The sequence below is a fragment of the Vipera berus genome (assembly GCF_964194415.1).
Source record: "Vipera berus genome assembly, chromosome: 1".
NCBI lineage: Eukaryota > Metazoa > Chordata > Lepidosauria > Squamata > Viperidae > Vipera > Vipera berus.
In genome coordinates this window covers 184,816,009-184,833,515 of record NC_138202.1, presented here as the reverse complement: position 1 = coordinate 184,833,515, position 17,507 = coordinate 184,816,009, and the positions used below count along the sequence as shown (strand labels likewise).

The window sequence follows — 17,507 nt, the reverse complement described above, 5'->3', positions numbered from 1 at the left end:
TTAGGAGTTGGGTATGTCCTTTATCTGATAAGATGTGGATGTGCCTCTCTTCTAGATAATGACATTGAAATTGGCTTTAATTTTTTTGTAATGATGATGCTATCCACTGTCCAATTTTCAGTTATTCTATGGAGCAGCTCTCCTCCAATTTTCCAACTCTTACATCTTTTGTTGTCATCTTTTAAATTTTATTACAAAACATCACATATCCTTTGTCTTACTCTCTATTCAATGTTAAAACTATTCCACTTCACTCCATAATATACTGCTCTTATAGCATTCATAAATCAGCCAAACAACTATCCAGAGTCATAGTGATTATAGTAGGGTACAAATATAAAAATTAATGAAAACTTAAACGATACATACTGAAGCCTATTTACTTTTTTATATACTATCTCTAAATGAAACAGCAACGTAAATCAAGAAATATGTTAAAAGATTACAAACAAATAATCAAGTAAACAATACCCCAATCAAGGAATTGGCAAAGAAGCAAACAGCCAAATCAAAGAATCTCTAACACCACCCCACCAACATTGACAGGCAAGCCACTAGAATACAGCACATTGCACTCCTTACTAGCACTGATGATGTTGCCTAGTTTGGGTAATGAAATGTCTACAAGAAAGCAAGCAAGCTCAGAGAGCACGAAGGACCCCTCAAATAATTGTGTGACATTCGGTTGAATTAATAAAAACAGTAAATATATTTAAATAGGAAAGTATATTACCTTTAACAAGCAATTTATCTCTAATTGATACTCTTCGAGTAGAGTCTGAAGTGGGGTTGGAAGTACGGGAGCCCTTGACACCATCATCCCGTTTCAGTTTACTTGCCAATGTTAGCATTAGTGCTAGCTTCAATCTAAAATACAAGTACTGAAACAAAAAATAGTTATTTTACTTTTTATTCAAAGACAATATTCTATTATATAAAAATATTCACAAATAGCTCAGTCCATGGGAATTATTTTTTCATATTTTAATATATACAAACCTTTATTACATTAAGTCAAACCAATGATCTATTTAGACCAGGTTTCTCCAACCCATGGCCCATGGGCTACATGTGGCCCCACAAGATCGTAAATTTTTAACATGTGATTAACACACATTAACTATATTATATATTTTATATGCAGCCCAAGAACAATTCCTCTTCACTCAATGCAGCCCAGGCAAACCAAAAGGTTGGACATGCATAATTTAGATCAGGCATGTTAAACTGCTGGCCTGTGGGCCGGATGCATCACGACGAAACCACCCCGTCCCCATTGCCGGCAATGGGGAAAAAGTTGTGATACATCATGTGACGTTGAGTTTTTGACATGCCTGATTTAGATCAACAATATATAATTCAAAATGTTCAAAATAGTAAGTGGTTTAGAACTGTTTTCAGAACTTGATAGTCTTCAGAAATGCATAATATAGTCCTTGTATACCACCAATCAGTTCATTTGGTGGACAACCCCCACCTCCAAATGCCATACATGGAATATTAGACAGATAGCCTGACATGTAGCTTAGCTTCTGAGGAATTAATCTTAAAATGAGAGAGGAGAAACCAGAAGATAACAGTGTAATGCTATATAAATCTACTTAGAAGTAAGTCCCACTGTAGGAAACAATTAATTTAAAATGAAAATAGGAAGGGAAGAGAAGTTGCAATGATTTTAAAATACTAATTTTTGCTCAGAAATCCAAACGAACAAACCTAAGAACGTACTTAACTTTTGCATTTTATTATTCCTCCCTGCATCTGGATGCCTGTGAGAAACAAAATGGACTAAGATGGGCCTTCACCTGATCCAGCAGGATTGTTCTTATGCTGTTTTAAAGACTGAAAGCTAAATGTTAGCTAAAAACAAACCAGAGAACCAAAGAGGCATAATAATGATAGGGGAGTTTTATTTCAAAACACCTGATGGGAGACCATTTTTTTCCAAGCATAATCCTTCCTAGAAATTCTTAACTACTTTTGTTTTCAACTCTCTCCTTTAAACAGTGAAGGCCCAAAAAGTTATCCTTGACCTGATTCTAACTAGCAGGGAGGGCTCAAGAGAAGCAGAATTAGCAGGAATCTTTAATTTTACAATAGGATAGCATACTTTGCTACTCAGAGATTAATTGGTTTACTGCAAAAATGAAACAATTACCTTGTGCATATGGAAGCAGATATAAAATACAATGAAAAAAGTACTGCGAGTTTTAAAAATACAAATTTATCAGCTACATGTTTCTATAAAATGTAAATAAAATGGCCAGGATCTTGGGGTCATTTTCATATTCTAGCTATATACAGAGGGGCACTCTTGGAAACAGGGTGCTGGATTAAAATGCCTGAACAGATCTACTAAGGTTCTTGGAAGGAGAAAAGAACGGCTAGACAAGTAAATTCCTGCAGATACGGTCAATCCTCTTAACCGAGTACCAATCCCTCCCAGCGGGCCTCCCAACAAGTACCAACCTGCCTCCCAGAGTAGGAGCAATGAGCCCGACAGCCAGAAGCAGAGCTTTTCAGACAAAGGCCGGTGGGCGCCAGGGATGGGGGCGACGACCAGCTGCTACAGAGGAACAGCTGGGCGGGGACCAGCCGGCTGGGCCCGCAGGGAAGGACCGACCACAGCCAACACCGCTCACCTGGAAAGACCATCAAGTCGCCGCTCCCACGCCAAGGACCGCCGCCACCAGGACCATCCCAGACAGCCCCCGCACCGACTGAACCGGAAGTGCACGGAACAGGCGGGGCTTTTAGAAACAAAAACGAGAAGAAACAAAATAAAACACGAGAAGGCAAACTTTATTGAGACCCAGCGAGGGTCAAGGAGGAAAGTGAATTTGCGCATGCGTTCCCTCAGAGGTACTTGTTGACAGAGGAGCTAGGAAGAAGTATCTTGCGAGAGTAAGATATCCCGCGAGAAAAGCGAGTTTATCGTCGATTTCCTATTTTTTCCGCCCACTTGCTTTCGGGTCATATTGTGGCTCTCCTTGAGAGGACACTGGAATTATTTCGAGCCTGAAAAATGGTGTTTCGGAATAGCTCTCTATGGTCTTGTTGTTTATGAAATTGTTTAAAGGTGTAGTCATAGTGGCTCCGCTCTTTGACTCATTCACCATTAGTTACTCTGATTCTCTTCTCATTTGATTACAGGTAATCCTTCACTTACGACCACAATTGAGGCAAAAATTTCTGTTGCTAAACAAGACAAGTGAATCATTACAGTTAAATTAGTAACACGGTTGTTAAGTGAATTTGGCTGCTTGTCAGAAGTTGCAAAAAGTGATCACATGGCCCAGGATACTGCAACTGTCATAAATACATGGATGTTGCCAAGCGATAGAATTTTGATCATATTTATTTATTTATTTATTTTATCACATTTATATACCGCCCTTTCCCAAAGGACTCAGGGCGGTTTACAGGGTGAATTAAAAAACAAAGATACAAAAGTTAAAAACAGATTAAAAAAAATATTCAGCCCTGCATAGGTAAAACCCCAGTTAAATTAAGATTAAAGCTAAAATTAGAATTCTCAGCCTGGGCCAGAGAGCTCGAAGAGCCAGGTCTTCAGGTCCTGTCGGAATGAATGGAGGTCAGGGGCAGTCCTCAGCTCCACTGGCAGCTGGTTCCAAAGGGCAGGCGCACCCACTGAGAAGGCCCTATCCCTGGGTGTCGTCCGCCGGCAATCTCTTACCGGTGGCACCCTGAGAAGACCCTCCTTGTGGGAGCGCACTGGACGAAGGGAGCTTGATGCCGGCAGCAGGTGTTCCCTCAGATATCCCGGACCCAAGCCATTTAGGGCTTTATAGGTCATCACCAGCACCTTGTATCTCAATGACCATGGGAATGTTGCAATTGTCATAAATGTAAAAGTAATCATAAATCACTTTTCCCAGTGCCACCATAATTTCAAGCGGCAAATGCTTGTAAGTCAAAGACTACCTGTATAATTCATGAGCTCACACCAAGTATTCTGGATCGAAAGCTCGTTGTGCTAGTGATGTAATTCCTTGTTAAGACACTTGCACTAGTCTGTTTAAGTGAATTTAGTCACAATTTAATGGTTCTTTCCAGACAGTGAACTCGTAAAGTACCTGGTTCATCTGAAATACCTTTATTTTGCATGTAGAAGAAGATTACAGCAGAGAAGGTGTGGTCAGGTGAAGTCTGGATGGTACTTTAAGGTCAAAAGACAGTAACAGGATTACTGTCCGCATGGCTTGTGTTCAGATGTTACAATGGAGGATGGAACACAAGGGAACAAGGAGAAGGGGGAAGTCCAACCCAGAAGGGGTGGATCCTAGTACAGCATCATGAGCAGGATAGGAAATACATCACAAAGGGGAAAGGTGCTGGTAGACCCAATTAACATATTATAATTTCCGAAAACAGCCACGTGGTGGCAGCACACTCCCCGTCTGGTATTTCATAATACCACCATATAAAGCCCATAACGGTAGTTATGCAAATGCAAATACATGATTGTGGTTTGTTGTTGTCATAAAACACCTAAGAAATATGAGTAATAAACCTGAGGAATAGACATAAAACTCTGAGAGATATAAAAATTAAACATGCATACATATAAACGTAAACCTGAGAGATACAAGAAGTAAACATGCGTCCATATAGGACATAAACCTGAGATATAAGAAGTAGACATGCATACATAGTGCAATAATAAGAACTGCCATTTCAGGCTGAGGTTTTGCTTGTTGCGTTCAAGACCTGAAAGATATAAAAAACATGCATGTATATTGCAACAATAACAATTGCCTTTTCAGGCTTCAATAGTCTGGATCAGGTTGAAGGCACTTTTCTTCTTGAAGGCAGGATTCAACAAGGAAAACAACGAGTTCAGTCTTCAAGAGGTAAAAGCAGAATGAGTTCTGTAATGGGTCTGATGAAGGTTTTTATGGTGCCTTGCTTTGCGACCCTTACTTCCACTTTACGTACCTTCCCATCATCGCTAAGAATGGCCTTCTCGATAAGTCCCATGGGCCACTCAATTCTTTGAACTTGTTGGTCCTTGAGCAGAACAAGGTCTCCAACTTGAAGATTGGGGTACTGATTTTTCCATTTTCTGCGAAGCAATTGGCGAGGTGTTGTACTCTCCTCCATTGATCATGATACAGAGTTCCTTTTCTGAAATCTCCAGGTGGAACGGGAACAGATCCGAACGTTTGAGTGAGAAGAGTAGCTGGAGTGAGGACGGGTGGGAATTCTGCATCAGTAGACACTGGAACTAGTGGCCTTGAGTTGATTATAGCAGACACTTCTGCTAATAAAGTGGTCAAGACCTCATGTGTAAGTCTTGTGGAGTTCAAGTCCATTAACATAGAGTCCAATATTCTACGTGTGATTCCTATCATTCTCTCCCATGAGCCGCCCATGTGGGAAGAGTGTGGAGGATTGAAGATCCAAGTGCAGCCCTTTCCAGCTTAAAAAGTCCTGGACTGACTTAGAATTGATTTCTAATTCTCTGCAGGCTCCGATGAAATTAGTTCCACAGTCAGACTTAATGAGTTTACTGGTCCTCTTATGGCAAGAAATCGTCTTAGAGCATTAATGAAACATGAGGTATCCATGGATTCCAGAACCTCAATGTGTACTGCACGCACACTCATACAAGTGAATAGTACTGCCCAACGTTTGTTATTTGCTTGACCACCACGTGTTCTACGTGCTGTTACCGACCATGGGCCGAAAACATCCAGACCGACGTGAGTGAATGGTGGGTCAGTACTTAGTTTGTCGGCTGGCAAATCGGACATTTGTTGTTGCTGATGCCTTCCTCTTAATTTTTGGCATTGAACGCATTTGTGCAGTATAGCTGTAATCTGTCTTTTTGCTCCTACAATCCAATGGCCTGCCACTCTTATGGCACCTTCTGTGAAATGTCTGCCTTGCTGCTTAACCTCTTCATGGTGATAGCATATGAGCAAGGTGGAGAGATGATGACAACCAGGTATAATAAGAGGATGCTCTTCTTGCTCTCCCAGTTTGGCCTTATTTAAACGTCTGCCAACCCTTAGCATGCCGTGAATGTCTATAAATGGGTTCAGGTTGGCGATTGGACTGTTTTTTGGAATGTTCCATTTGTCCTGGATGCATTTATTTATTATTTTTATTATTATTTATTATATTTTTATACCGCCCTTCTCCCGAAGGACTCAGGGCGGTGTACAGGGCAATAAATATAAAAGCAGAATACAAAAGTTAAAAAACGATTAAATATAGTGCTCAAATTTAAAACAATAACTAAAAACATATTAAAACCCCTGCCCTAACCCATCAAACCAGGTCGGATTGCTCAAATAAATACGTTTTTAGATCGCGCCGGAAGGAGCGAAGGTCGGGGGCCATCCAGAGCTCAACCGGCAAGCGGTTCCACAGGTCTGGCGCGCCCACAGAGAACGCCCTCCCCCTGGGGGCCACCAATTGGCATTCTTTGATCGGAGGCACCCTGAGAAGGCCCTCTCTGTGGGAGCGCACTGGACGGAGGGAAGTTGACGCTGGCCGCAGGTGTTGCCGTAGGTAATCCGGACCCATGCCATGTAGGGCTTTGTAAGTCATTACCAACACCTTGAATCTCACCCGGAGGACAACCGGCAGCCAATGCAGCTCACGGAGCAAAGGTGTAACATGGGAGTATCGGGAAACTCCCAGTACAAATCGCGCGGCTGCATTCTGCACCAGTTGGAGCCTCCGAGTGGACTTCAAGGGCAGCCCCATGTAGAGAGCATTACAGTAGTCTACACGAGAGGTCACGAGCGCATGAGTGTGTTGTGACTCAGGGCCAGCCTGTGGGTCCGACAGCCGGCTCTGATGTATCGGATGACTCTGAGGGGGAGGAGGGAAACGAACCGGCTGATGATGGTTTGGAGGAGGGAAACGAACCGGCTGATGATGGTTTGGAGGCTTTGCAGAGTCCTCAGCCGGGGACCTCTTCTCAGCTGCGTGAGCCCGAGAGTGCGGAGGAAGATGACCCACAGCTGGCCCTGTTCAAGGACGCCCCACGCAGGAGGCAGTCAAGCAGGAACAAACAAAGAAAGGCTGCAGGACTCCTCGGGAGGAGGCACAGGGAGACCACGCCCTGAGCTCTCTATAAAAGGAGTGTTTGGGGAGGGGCTGGTTGCTGAAAGCAACTTTTCCGCTTGAGAAGACAAGCTCTAGTGTTTTTGTTAACTGCGTAATTAAATCTTGGCAGAAGCCTTTTAGCCTTGGACGCTTTCCAGTCTCTTCTTTTCGAATAGGGGTTGCGAGAAGAGGGCTGGTTCAGAACAGAGTGACTGTACGCAAGGCATCCCGGTCCAGATAGGGTCGCAACTGGCGCACCAGGCGAACCTGGGCAAAGGCCCTCCTAGTCACAGCTCCAATATGCTGTTCTAAAGAGAGCTGTGAGTCTAGAAGGACCCCCAAGTTGCGTGCCCTATCTACGGGGGGTAATAACTCACCCCCCATGGCAAGAGATGGAACAACCGGAACATCCCGGGATGCCGGCACGAACAGCCACTCAGTCTTGTCAGGGTTGAGCCGAAGCCTGTTCCTCCCCATCCAGACCCGGACCGCCTCCAGGCAACGGGACATCACATCGAGGGCATCACTGGGGTGGTTTGGGGTCAAAATAAAAAGCTGGGTATCATCAGCATACTGATGATACCCAACTCCAAAACCACGAATGATCTCACCCAGCGGCTTCATGTAGATGTTGAACAGGAGAGGCGAGAGGACCGATCCCTGAGGGACTCCACAAATGAGAGGCCTCAAGGTCGACCTCTGCCCCCCTGCCAACACCGACTGCGAACGTCCCAGAAGGTAGGAGGAGAACCACTGAAGAACTGTGCCTCCCATTCCCAACCCCCTGAGACGTCGCAGCAAGATACCATGGTCGATGGTATCAAAAGCCGCTGAGAGGTCTAAAAGGACTAGGACAGAGGAGCAACCCCTGTCCCGAGCCCGCCAGAGATCATTCACCAGTGCGACCAATGCCGTCTCCGTGTTGTACCCGGGCCTGAAGCCCGATTGGTATGTGTCTAGATAATCAGCTTCATCCAAGAACAAAGGGAGCTGTTGCGCCACCATGCTCTCAACAACCTTCGCCAGAAAGCGAAGGTTGGAGACCGGATGAAAGTTGTTTAATATTGCTGGGTCCAAGGCAGGCTTCTTGAGGAGGGGTCTCACCACTGCCTCCTTCAAGGCGGCGGGAAAGCTACCCTCACTCAAAGAGGCAGTGATCACTGCTTGGAGCCAGCCTCGTGTCCCATCCCGGGCCGCATAAGTCAGCCAGGAGGGACACGGGTCCAACAAACACGTGGTGGAGCTCAGCTTCCCCATGATCTTGTCCACTTCTTCAGGAGTCACAGAATATCGAACTCCTCCCAGATAACATCGACAAGGCTGCCCGTATCCTCATCGTCAGACTGCCCAGTCGGAGTCCAGACCGGTCCAGATCCGAGCGATTTTGTCCGACAGAAAATGACTAAACTCCTCGGCTTGACCCTGCAAGGGTTCCTCCCTCGCTTCCTGATTAAGGAGAAAGCGAGTTACTCTAAACAGGGCGGCCGGGCGATTATCTGTGGACGCGATGAGGGTGGCAAAGTGGTTAGACCTTGCCACCCTCATCGCCGTGAGATAAGTTCTCGTAAACGACCCTAGTTGTAACCGGTCGGATTCGGATCGGCTGATTCTCCAACAGTTCTCTAGGCCCCGTCTCCGACGCTTCATCTCCCGGAGCTCCATGGAGAACCATGGAGCCCATTGGGATTTGCGCCGGGTCAAGGGCCGCATGGGTACAACTTGGTCAAGTGCCTCTGTGGCCGCCCTTTCCCAGGCTTCCACTAGGGCATCGACCGAGCTGTGGGCAAAGGAGGCAGGTGGGGGCCCAAGCGCTGCCTGGAACCGCTCAGAGTCCACCATCTCATTGGCTCAGCAACCCCACGACGGGGAGTGGCAAAACGGAAGACCAACCGCAGGAGATGATGATTGGTCCATGACAGGGGTGTAATAATTGGGGAAACCCCCCCCCCAAGATCATCTAACCACCATCCGGATAGAAAAACCAAATCGAGTGTGTGACACCCCCCCCCATGAGTTGGGCCCAGAATAACCTGCATCAGGTCCATGGCTGTCATGGAAGCCATGAACTCCCGAGCTAACTCAGATGATCCCCCCAGGGATGGTAGGTTGAAGTCACCCAAAACTATAAGTTTGGGGAACTCAACCACCAACCCTGAAAGGATATCGAGCAGCTCAGGCAGGGCTGCTGCTGCTCGACTAGGCGAAAAGTACACCAGCAGCAAGCCCAACTGAGCTCTAGGGCCACATCACAGGAGGAGGGACTCACACCCGACCATCTGGACTATGGTGGCCTCCCGCGGACATAAGGTCTCCCTCGCAACTCCTGCCACTCCACCGCCCCTAAAGACACTCTGTTGTACACAGCGTATGATGAGCAGCTCACTGCTAGCAATGTCTTTTGCTGATAGAGGGTTTTTACACAAGTGCCAGGCTTGACATTCAATGTCATTGAACTTGGTGTGATAACATCGTGCAATGTGGACTAACCTTGGACTAACCAAGCTTTTTCCACTCGGAGAACCGTTCAAAGTGTTGACAGTCCATGATGGTTCTCTGCTCAGATCTGGTAAGAAGAGTCTTGATTTCAGAATGAATCTCCGGATCGTTGTCCGGATCTTGAAGATCGAAGGGTTCGGCTGTGCTTTCTTCTGTATGATCAAGCAGGAACTTAGGACTTGTTAACCAGGAGGAACTTGCCAAGGCACTTGCCGATAGTGGTCTTGTAGCATGATCTACAGGATTAAGTTCTGATGAAATGTAATGCCATTGTTCAGACTTTGAGGATTTTCTGATCCTTTCTATACAATTGCTAACGTAGACATAAAAGCGTTTTGTCTGATTACATATGTAGCCCAAGACAACCTTGCTGTCTGTGTAAAATGTAATGTCATGTATGTGAATGTCCAGCTCACGCAATATAAAGTCTATAATTTCAACAGCCAATACGGCCCCACAAAGTTCAAGTCTAGGGATTGTGTGCTCAGGCTTGGGTGCCAACTTGGCTTTGCCAAACAAAAACCCTACGTGGGTCCGGTTTATAGAGTCTTTAACCTTGAGGTAGGCAACAGCTGCTATGGCCTCAGTGGATGCGTCTGAGAAAATGTGAATCTCCCTTGTCTGACTTGCTGTAAGGGAGGCTGGAGTGTAGCAGCGTGGTATGTGGATTCCATCTAAGGCATATAGAAATTGTTTCCAGGACTCTCATTTTGGGAGCTAGTCTCTTGGTAATGGTGCGTCCCAGTCTTTAGTGGACTGAAAGCTGTCGTAGTAAGGATTTACCTTGTATGGTGATGGGAGGCACAAAGCCGAGTGGATCATATAGGCTATTCAGTACTGACAAAACACCACGTTTGGTGCATGGTTTATCGATAGAGCTGACATGAAAACCAAAGGTGTCATTAGATAGATTCCACCATAGACCCAAACTTCTCTGTTCGGGAGGCGTGTCCACTCCCAGATTAAGGTCTTTAAATCCTTTGGCATAATCACTGGGCTGGAAGGCTTTCATAACTGCAGCACTGTTTGAGGCAAATTTGTGGAGTCTTAAGATTAGCTTCAGAAAGCATGAACTTCCGGTGGCAACGCGACGCTGAAGACAGCCATCTCTGGGCTGTCCGCTCCGCGGCTTTGTTTGAACTGCTGAAAACAGCGCCGATCAGCTGTTTTAGTGGTTCAGAAGCCCCCTCCTCGGGAGAAGAGGAGGGGGTGAGGCCCCAGGTAGGGGTTGAGCTCTCCGGGGCCGCCTGAGCTTTTAGATCGGGCGGCTGAAGGATCGAGCCCCCCCGAAGCCTGGGTTTGCGCAGCGCTGCGCAGCGCTTCTGCTCCGTGCTCCTGGGAGCAGAACCAAGCGTTAGCAACCACCCCTGCCAGAAGGAAAGACTTTCGAGTGTGAAGAGGCAGGCAGAGCGATACAGGAGGTCAAGGTGAAGTGGATTTTTGTTCTCTAGTTCAATGGGCTTTATGGACTTTAAAAGTGAAAGTGCGTAGCAAGTGAAAGTGGGGAAAGATGGCGACTAAAACTTCTAAAGTTCTCCAGAGTGCGGGGGCTTCCCCGGTGCAACAGTCCTCGCTGCAAGCCTTACTTCCTCCTGCACCTGCTCCGGCACTGACGGTTAAGGATTTACAGGATGCTTTCGAAAAGCACTCACAACAAATAGCAGATATTATAGATGGAAAGATGGAAAAGCTGGAGGAGAAGATGGAAGAGAAGTTTACAGCAATGAGGGCAGACATCTTGCCTGCACTTGAAGGTGTGGCTTTATGTATTCAATGCTTGGATGAAAAAATGGAAGATCTTAGCGAAAAGAATTCCAGACTAGAAGCAAAAGTCTTAGAGAATGAAAATATGATCGATAAAATGGATGGGGACCTGACTCTGGTCCAGTACCACCAGATGGAGTTTGCTATCAGAATTAGAGGCTTAAAAGAGAATCCTAAAGAAGATTTAAAGCAGATAGTCTCCGAGGCTTTGGAAGTGGTACTGGGACAGCCAGCAGCTGAAATTGAGGGAAATATAGACAAAATCTTTCGTGTGAATTCATGGATTGCAAGGCAGAGGAAGTTACCTAGAGATGTGGTGGTTTACTTCACAAAGAGAGCAATCAGGAATGAAGTTATCCAAGTTTCTTATGATACTAAGCTTGTGGTTGCTGAGCAAGAAGTTTTGGTTTTAAAAGAGATTCCTCCAAGAATTTTAAGGAGAAGGAAAGATTTTGCTTTTCTGGCACAGGAACTTAAGAAACGTGACATGAAGTTTAGATGGGAGATACCAGTGGGCATGGTGGTGATGCATGAAGGCACGAGACACCGTTTGGTCACAGTGATCCAGGCACGTGATTTTTATAGCAAAGTTTTAAAAGCAACCCCTCTATCACTTTTGGAATCTGCAAAGAAAAATGGTGAGGGAAAGCCTCAAGGTGCTGAAGGAACACAGACAGATGAGAAAGATATTGGAGGGGATCAAATTACAGTTTCATCGGAAGATGCCAGAGAGCAGAGGATGACGCGTGCCGCCTCGAGACGAGTGAGACAAGAGCAAGAGCAAGACCAGCAGAAAGTTATGGAACCTTCAAAGCGTACCTATAGCGAAGCTGTGGGAGGGGCGTGGCCTAAGGAAGTTAAGGGACTCCTGACAGTTGTCTTCCAGAAGCTTTGGGACGCCAAGGATGGCGACTAAGTTCTTAACTTGGAATGTCAATGGTTTAAATTCACCACAGAAGAGAAAGAAAGTTTTTCAATACTTAAAACAATTTAAGACTGATGTTATTTGCTTGCAAGAAACACATATTAGGGTTATGGACCAAAAGTACCTATTGAACTTAAGGTTGGGTACGCAATTTATTGCCTCTGCAATGAATAAGAAAAATGGAGTGGTTATTTATGTCAAGAATACTGTGACAGCGGAACTAATAGAAGCAGATAAACAAGGAAGATACGTTATGATAGATCTGCTGTTAGAAGGCAAAAAAACGCTTTTGGTTGGACTGTATGCTCCTAATCAACAACAAGCTGACTTTTATAGTTCACTACACAGTAAGATTACCCAGATGGATTATAAATCTTTTATTTTTATGGGAGATTGGAACGGCGTCTTGGATGTACAACTGGACAAGTGTGGTTCTTTTAAACATGCTCCGAGCCACGCTAGATTGCCTAAATCTTTTTTTGAAATGAAGGATGATTTGGAATTGCGAGATATCTGGAGAGAAACACATCTACATGAAAAGGATTACACTTTTTTTTCTGATAGACACCAATCTTTTTCCAGGATTGATTTTATATTACTGACTAATGATTTTTTTCTAGGATTAAAAAGATAAAGATTTGTCCAAGAACTATATCTGACCATAGTCCAGTCTGGTTAGAGATTAATAAGGATAATAGAGATAGGCGCTCTTGGCGCTTAAATGAGAACTTGTTTAGAAATCAGAGTAATGTGGAAGAATGTAAAAAACAGATGAAGGACTTTTTTGAAATTAATATGAACAAGGATACTTCTATGGACATGGTTTGGGACGCTAGTAAAGCTTATATGAGAGGGGTGTTAATATATATGAATAATAAATACAGACGTAATACGGAAATTAGGAGGAAAGAACTGGAGAATGAAATTAGGGAAAAAGAAAAGGCCCTAATTTTGAATCCATCGGATGTGAAGATCAAAGAGGTTATTAATTTGTTAAGAGGACAATTTGATAAGCTGATGGCTGATCAGGTGGCAACTAACTTACGGTTTGCTAGACATAACACTTTTTGCAATGCCAATAAACCAGGTAGATGGTTAGCCTACAGGTTAAGGAAAAAGCAAAGGGCTTCTAACATAGATAAAATAGAACATAAAGGTAAGGTTGTGTATCAACAGGATCTTATTAAGGAAGCCTTTGTGGACTTTTATTCCAAATTATATGCTAAAGATAAGATTAATGAAGCAGATATTGACGTATATCTGAAGAATGCCAACATCCCGGTTCTTACACAAGAACAAAAGGAAGAGATTAATCAATTGATAACAGAAGAAGAAATTCTTTTAGCAATTAAGCAATTGAAGGTGGATAAAGCGCCAGGCACGGATGGACTGACTGCGGTCTATTACAAAAATCTACAATCGGAGGTGATAAAACCATTAAGGGAATTGTTTCAGACAATTCAAAGGGGAGGAAGGGTGCCTCCGTCTTGGAGAACTGCTTTTATTTCCCTGATTCCGAAGGAAGATCAGGATGTTACTCAAGTAAGAAATTACAGACCAATATCCCTTTTGAATACGGACTACAAGATATTTGCTAAGGTTTTAGCTAACAGATTGATGAGGGTTTCTCAACAGATGATTCATGGGGACCAAACTGGGTTTATTAGTGGTAGACAAATGAAAAATAATGTGAGGCATATAGTAGAGTTGGTGGAGTTTTTGGAAAGGAACAACCAGATCCCTGCGGTGTTTATCTTTTTAGATGCTGAAAAAGCTTTTGATCAACTGGATTGGCAATTTTTGATGAAAGTTTTAGATAAAATGAATTTTGGGGATAAATTTTTACAACCAATTAGGGCATTATATCAAAAACAAACTGCCCGAATAATAGTAAATAATAGTTTGACTGAAGTATGCAATATTGAAAAGGGCACAAGACAAGGGTGTCCCTTATCACCTTTATTATTTGTTTTAACATTGGAGATATTATTGATTAAAATATGGAATTTGGGAAAAATTAAGGGTATTCAAATTAGAGATCAGGATTATAGACTGAGGGCCTTTGCAGATGATCTGGTTGTTACGGTGACCCAGCCAGAAAATTCTGTTGTGGACCTGATGGAGATAATAATGCAATATGGGAAGGTTTCTGGATTTAAGGTTAATGTACAAAAAACTAAAATATTAGCCAAAAATATGACAGCATCGCAAAAGGCCCTTTTAGAAGGGTTAACTGGATTCGAGATTGTTAAAAGGGTTAAATATTTGGGGGTGTATTTGTCACCCTCAAATGCAAAGTTATATAAAAATAATTATGAAAAGCTATGGGGAAAATTCAAAAAGAATTGGAGAGTTGGGAAAAATTGCAATTGTCTTTACTGGGAAGAATTGCAGCAGTGAAAATGAATGTCTTGCCTAAATTTCTATTTTTATTTCAAATGATACCTATTCTTAAAAAAGATTCAAATTTGGAGGAATGGCAACGGGGTATCAATAAATTTGTATGGGCAGGGAAAAGGCCACGAGTTAAACTTAAGATTATGCAGGATACGTGTAAAAGAGGTGGTCTTAAAATGCCCAACTTTAAATTATATTATGAAGCTGCTGCGTTGTCAGTGATAAGTGATTGGATTAATTTGACACAAGGGAGATTATTAAATCTTGAGGGCCACGACTTGTTATTTGGCTGGCATGCATATTTACTGTATGATAAGAAGGTAGATAATGTGTTTAAAGTGCATATTTTAAGACAGGCATTGCTGAGAGTTTGGAAGAAGTATAGATATAAGTTAGACTACAAGATACTGTTGTGGGCAATTCCGAAACATGCAATAGAAAATATAAATGTTGGCTTCAAACATGATGTGACTACATACAAGGAGATCTTAAGTTTGGAGAGGAACGTATGGTGTTTGAAGCCGTATAATCTTCTACGAGATGAGAAGATTGTTCAAACTTGGTTTCAATATGGTCAATTACGGGCCAGGTGGAAAGAAGACCAGAAAATTGGTTTCTCAATGACTGATGAAAATTTGGTAAAGCAAATTAGAAATCAGGGTCCAGCACATATCAAACGGATATATCTTGCATTGATAGAAATTGACTCAGAAACAGAACTTGTTAAAGATTGCATGATAAAGTGGGCTCAGAATATTCAAGAAGTTATCACAATGGACACTTGGGAAAAGATTTGGGTGCGGAACGTAAAATTTACACAAGCTCAAAACTTAAGAGAGAACTTTTACAAAATGTTTTATAGGTGGCATTTAGATCCTAAAAAGCTTGCAAGTATGTATCCGAACTATCAACCTAAATGTTGGAGATGTGGTGGCGAAGATGCAACGTATTTTCATATATGGTGGACCTGTAAAAAGGTTAAGGCTTTCTGGATTAAAATCTGGTGGAATATGCAGAAGATATTTAAGCAAAGGATAAAGTTTTGTCCGCAATTGTTCTTATTGGGCATAATTACAGATAATACTGTTGTGGACACCAAGTTGATGTTGAACTTAATTACAGCAGCAAGACTTTTAGTAGGTCAATATTGGAAGAAGGAGGAACTCCCGACTATAGAAGAATGGACTCTAAAAGTTTCTGACCTGGCGGAAATGGCAAAGATTTCGGCTTATTTGAAAGATCATTCGCAACAACGTTATATTATGGAGTGGAAAAAGTGGATTGATTATATCCAGAACAAATATGGGACTAAAAAGTTTCACTTAGCATTTGAATAAGTTTTTTTCCTCTTTTTTATGTGATATTAGTATTGCTTGTAGTCATCTCATATGAGCTAGAGTGCGATAGACCTAATAGTTTATTGTTGTTAGCATATGGTTGTTTATGATTGTTTTTTGCTTTTATACCTTGTATTTAGCTCTGGGAAGTCGGGGAGGGGGGAGGGGGGAAGTGGGGGAGGGTTAGGGAGGGTTAGGAAGGGGTGGGCGGAGGGAGGGGGGATTGTTAAAGATAAAATGTATTGTAAAACTTTTCAATAAAAAAAAAGAAAGCATACTTTGTGTCCTTTGGAGCTGGTCTATGGCTTCTTCATCTGTGGGTAAGGATTTGAGTCCGTCATCCACATAGAAGTCCCTTTTGACAAAATGTCAAGCATCTGCACCATAGCCTTTCTCATCATCAAGAGCAGTCCTTCGTAGACCATATGTTGCAACAGCAGGTGGGGGACTGTTTCCAAAGACATGTACTTTCATGTGATATTCGGTTATGTCATTGTCCATGTTGTTATCACGGTGCCACAGAAACCTTAAGAAATTCCTATGGTCTTCTTTTACTTTAAAGCAATGAAACATTTGCTCAATGTCAGCTGTTATGGCGACAGGTTCTTTTCTGAACCTCATGAGTACACCTACGAGGTTGTTGGTTAAGTTTGGACCAGTGAGAAGAGCGTCATTCAGGGACACACCTTGATGCTTGGCACTGGAATCAAACACTACCCTGATTTGCTTTGGCTTTCGTGGATGATATACGCCGAAGAAAGGCAAATACCAGCACTTATCGTGTTCTTGGAGAGGTGGGGCTGGCTCAGCATGGTTGCTGTCGAAGATCTTATCCATAAAGGCAATGAAATGTTCCTTCATTTCACACCTGTGCTTGGTGGAGCAGTGGGCTGATGCCTCCTTAAGTGGGCTGATGCCTCCTTAAGCAGTGGGCTTAAGTAACACCAGCTGCCTGCAATTAGTGCAGGTTCGCATCCCACCAGGCTCAAGGTTGACTCAGCCTTCCATCCTTCCGAGGTAGGTAAAATGAGGACCCAGATTGTTGGGGGCAATAAGCTGACTTTGTAATAATGCCGCTTGGGGTGTGTGTGTGAAAGCCCTAATAAGCAGGCATATACATAGAATGAAGGCTATTGCTAAGCACATTGGTTTGTGCTTCTTAGATTGTAAGCCGCCCTGAGTCTTCGGAGAAGGGCGGGATATAAATGGGATTAAAATAAAAATAAATAAATAATGTTCATTGTAGTGATTTGAGTCAAGCTAGTGCTTGATTGCAATTGTTTGGGAGTCTGGCTCTGGCAGAACGAAAGGGTAAAGGTGCAACCCAGTTGTTAGACATATCTTTGGAGAATGCAGTGTCCATCACTTTGATGAATTCTCTGTCTTCAATGGACATGGCTATTCTGTTGTCATCACATGTAGTATGAAACACTGTGCTGCCTAAGTTGTCATCACAGGTGATGGAGGTAAAATCAGATACCTGGATGATGTCAAGAGGTTTCTCC

At 43.3% G+C, this 17,507-nt stretch overlaps 2 protein-coding genes across 6 annotated transcripts in view; one reads left to right on the top strand and one right to left on the bottom strand.

Moving 5' to 3' along the window:
* The window catches only part of UBE2F (ubiquitin conjugating enzyme E2 F (putative)), a 148,791-nt gene extending 145,960 nt beyond the window's left edge, over positions 1 to 2,831 (bottom strand). For 3 of the 5 annotated variants that reach the window (XR_014024569.1, XM_081313361.1, XM_081313362.1), the window contains exons 1-2: positions 2,470 to 2,830; positions 734 to 881 (exon numbers count right to left, since the gene is read on the bottom strand). Coding sequence is in view for 3 of the 5 variants with exons in the window: in XM_081313361.1 (XP_081169487.1) it covers positions 734 to 881; positions 2,470 to 2,655 (334 nt within the window). In the remaining 2 variants the exon portion in view is untranslated. Of the gene's footprint in view, positions 1 to 733; positions 882 to 2,469 lie in introns of all 5 variants that reach the window. The other 2 variants (XR_014024568.1, XM_081313363.1) reach the window with 1 other exon arrangement.
* LOC308676107 (ventricular zone-expressed PH domain-containing protein homolog 1-like) overlaps positions 1 to 17,507 on the top strand; it is a gene marked incomplete at its 3' end in the record, with an annotated part of 221,469 nt that overhangs the window by 33,924 nt on the left and 170,038 nt on the right. The window lies entirely within an intron of this gene.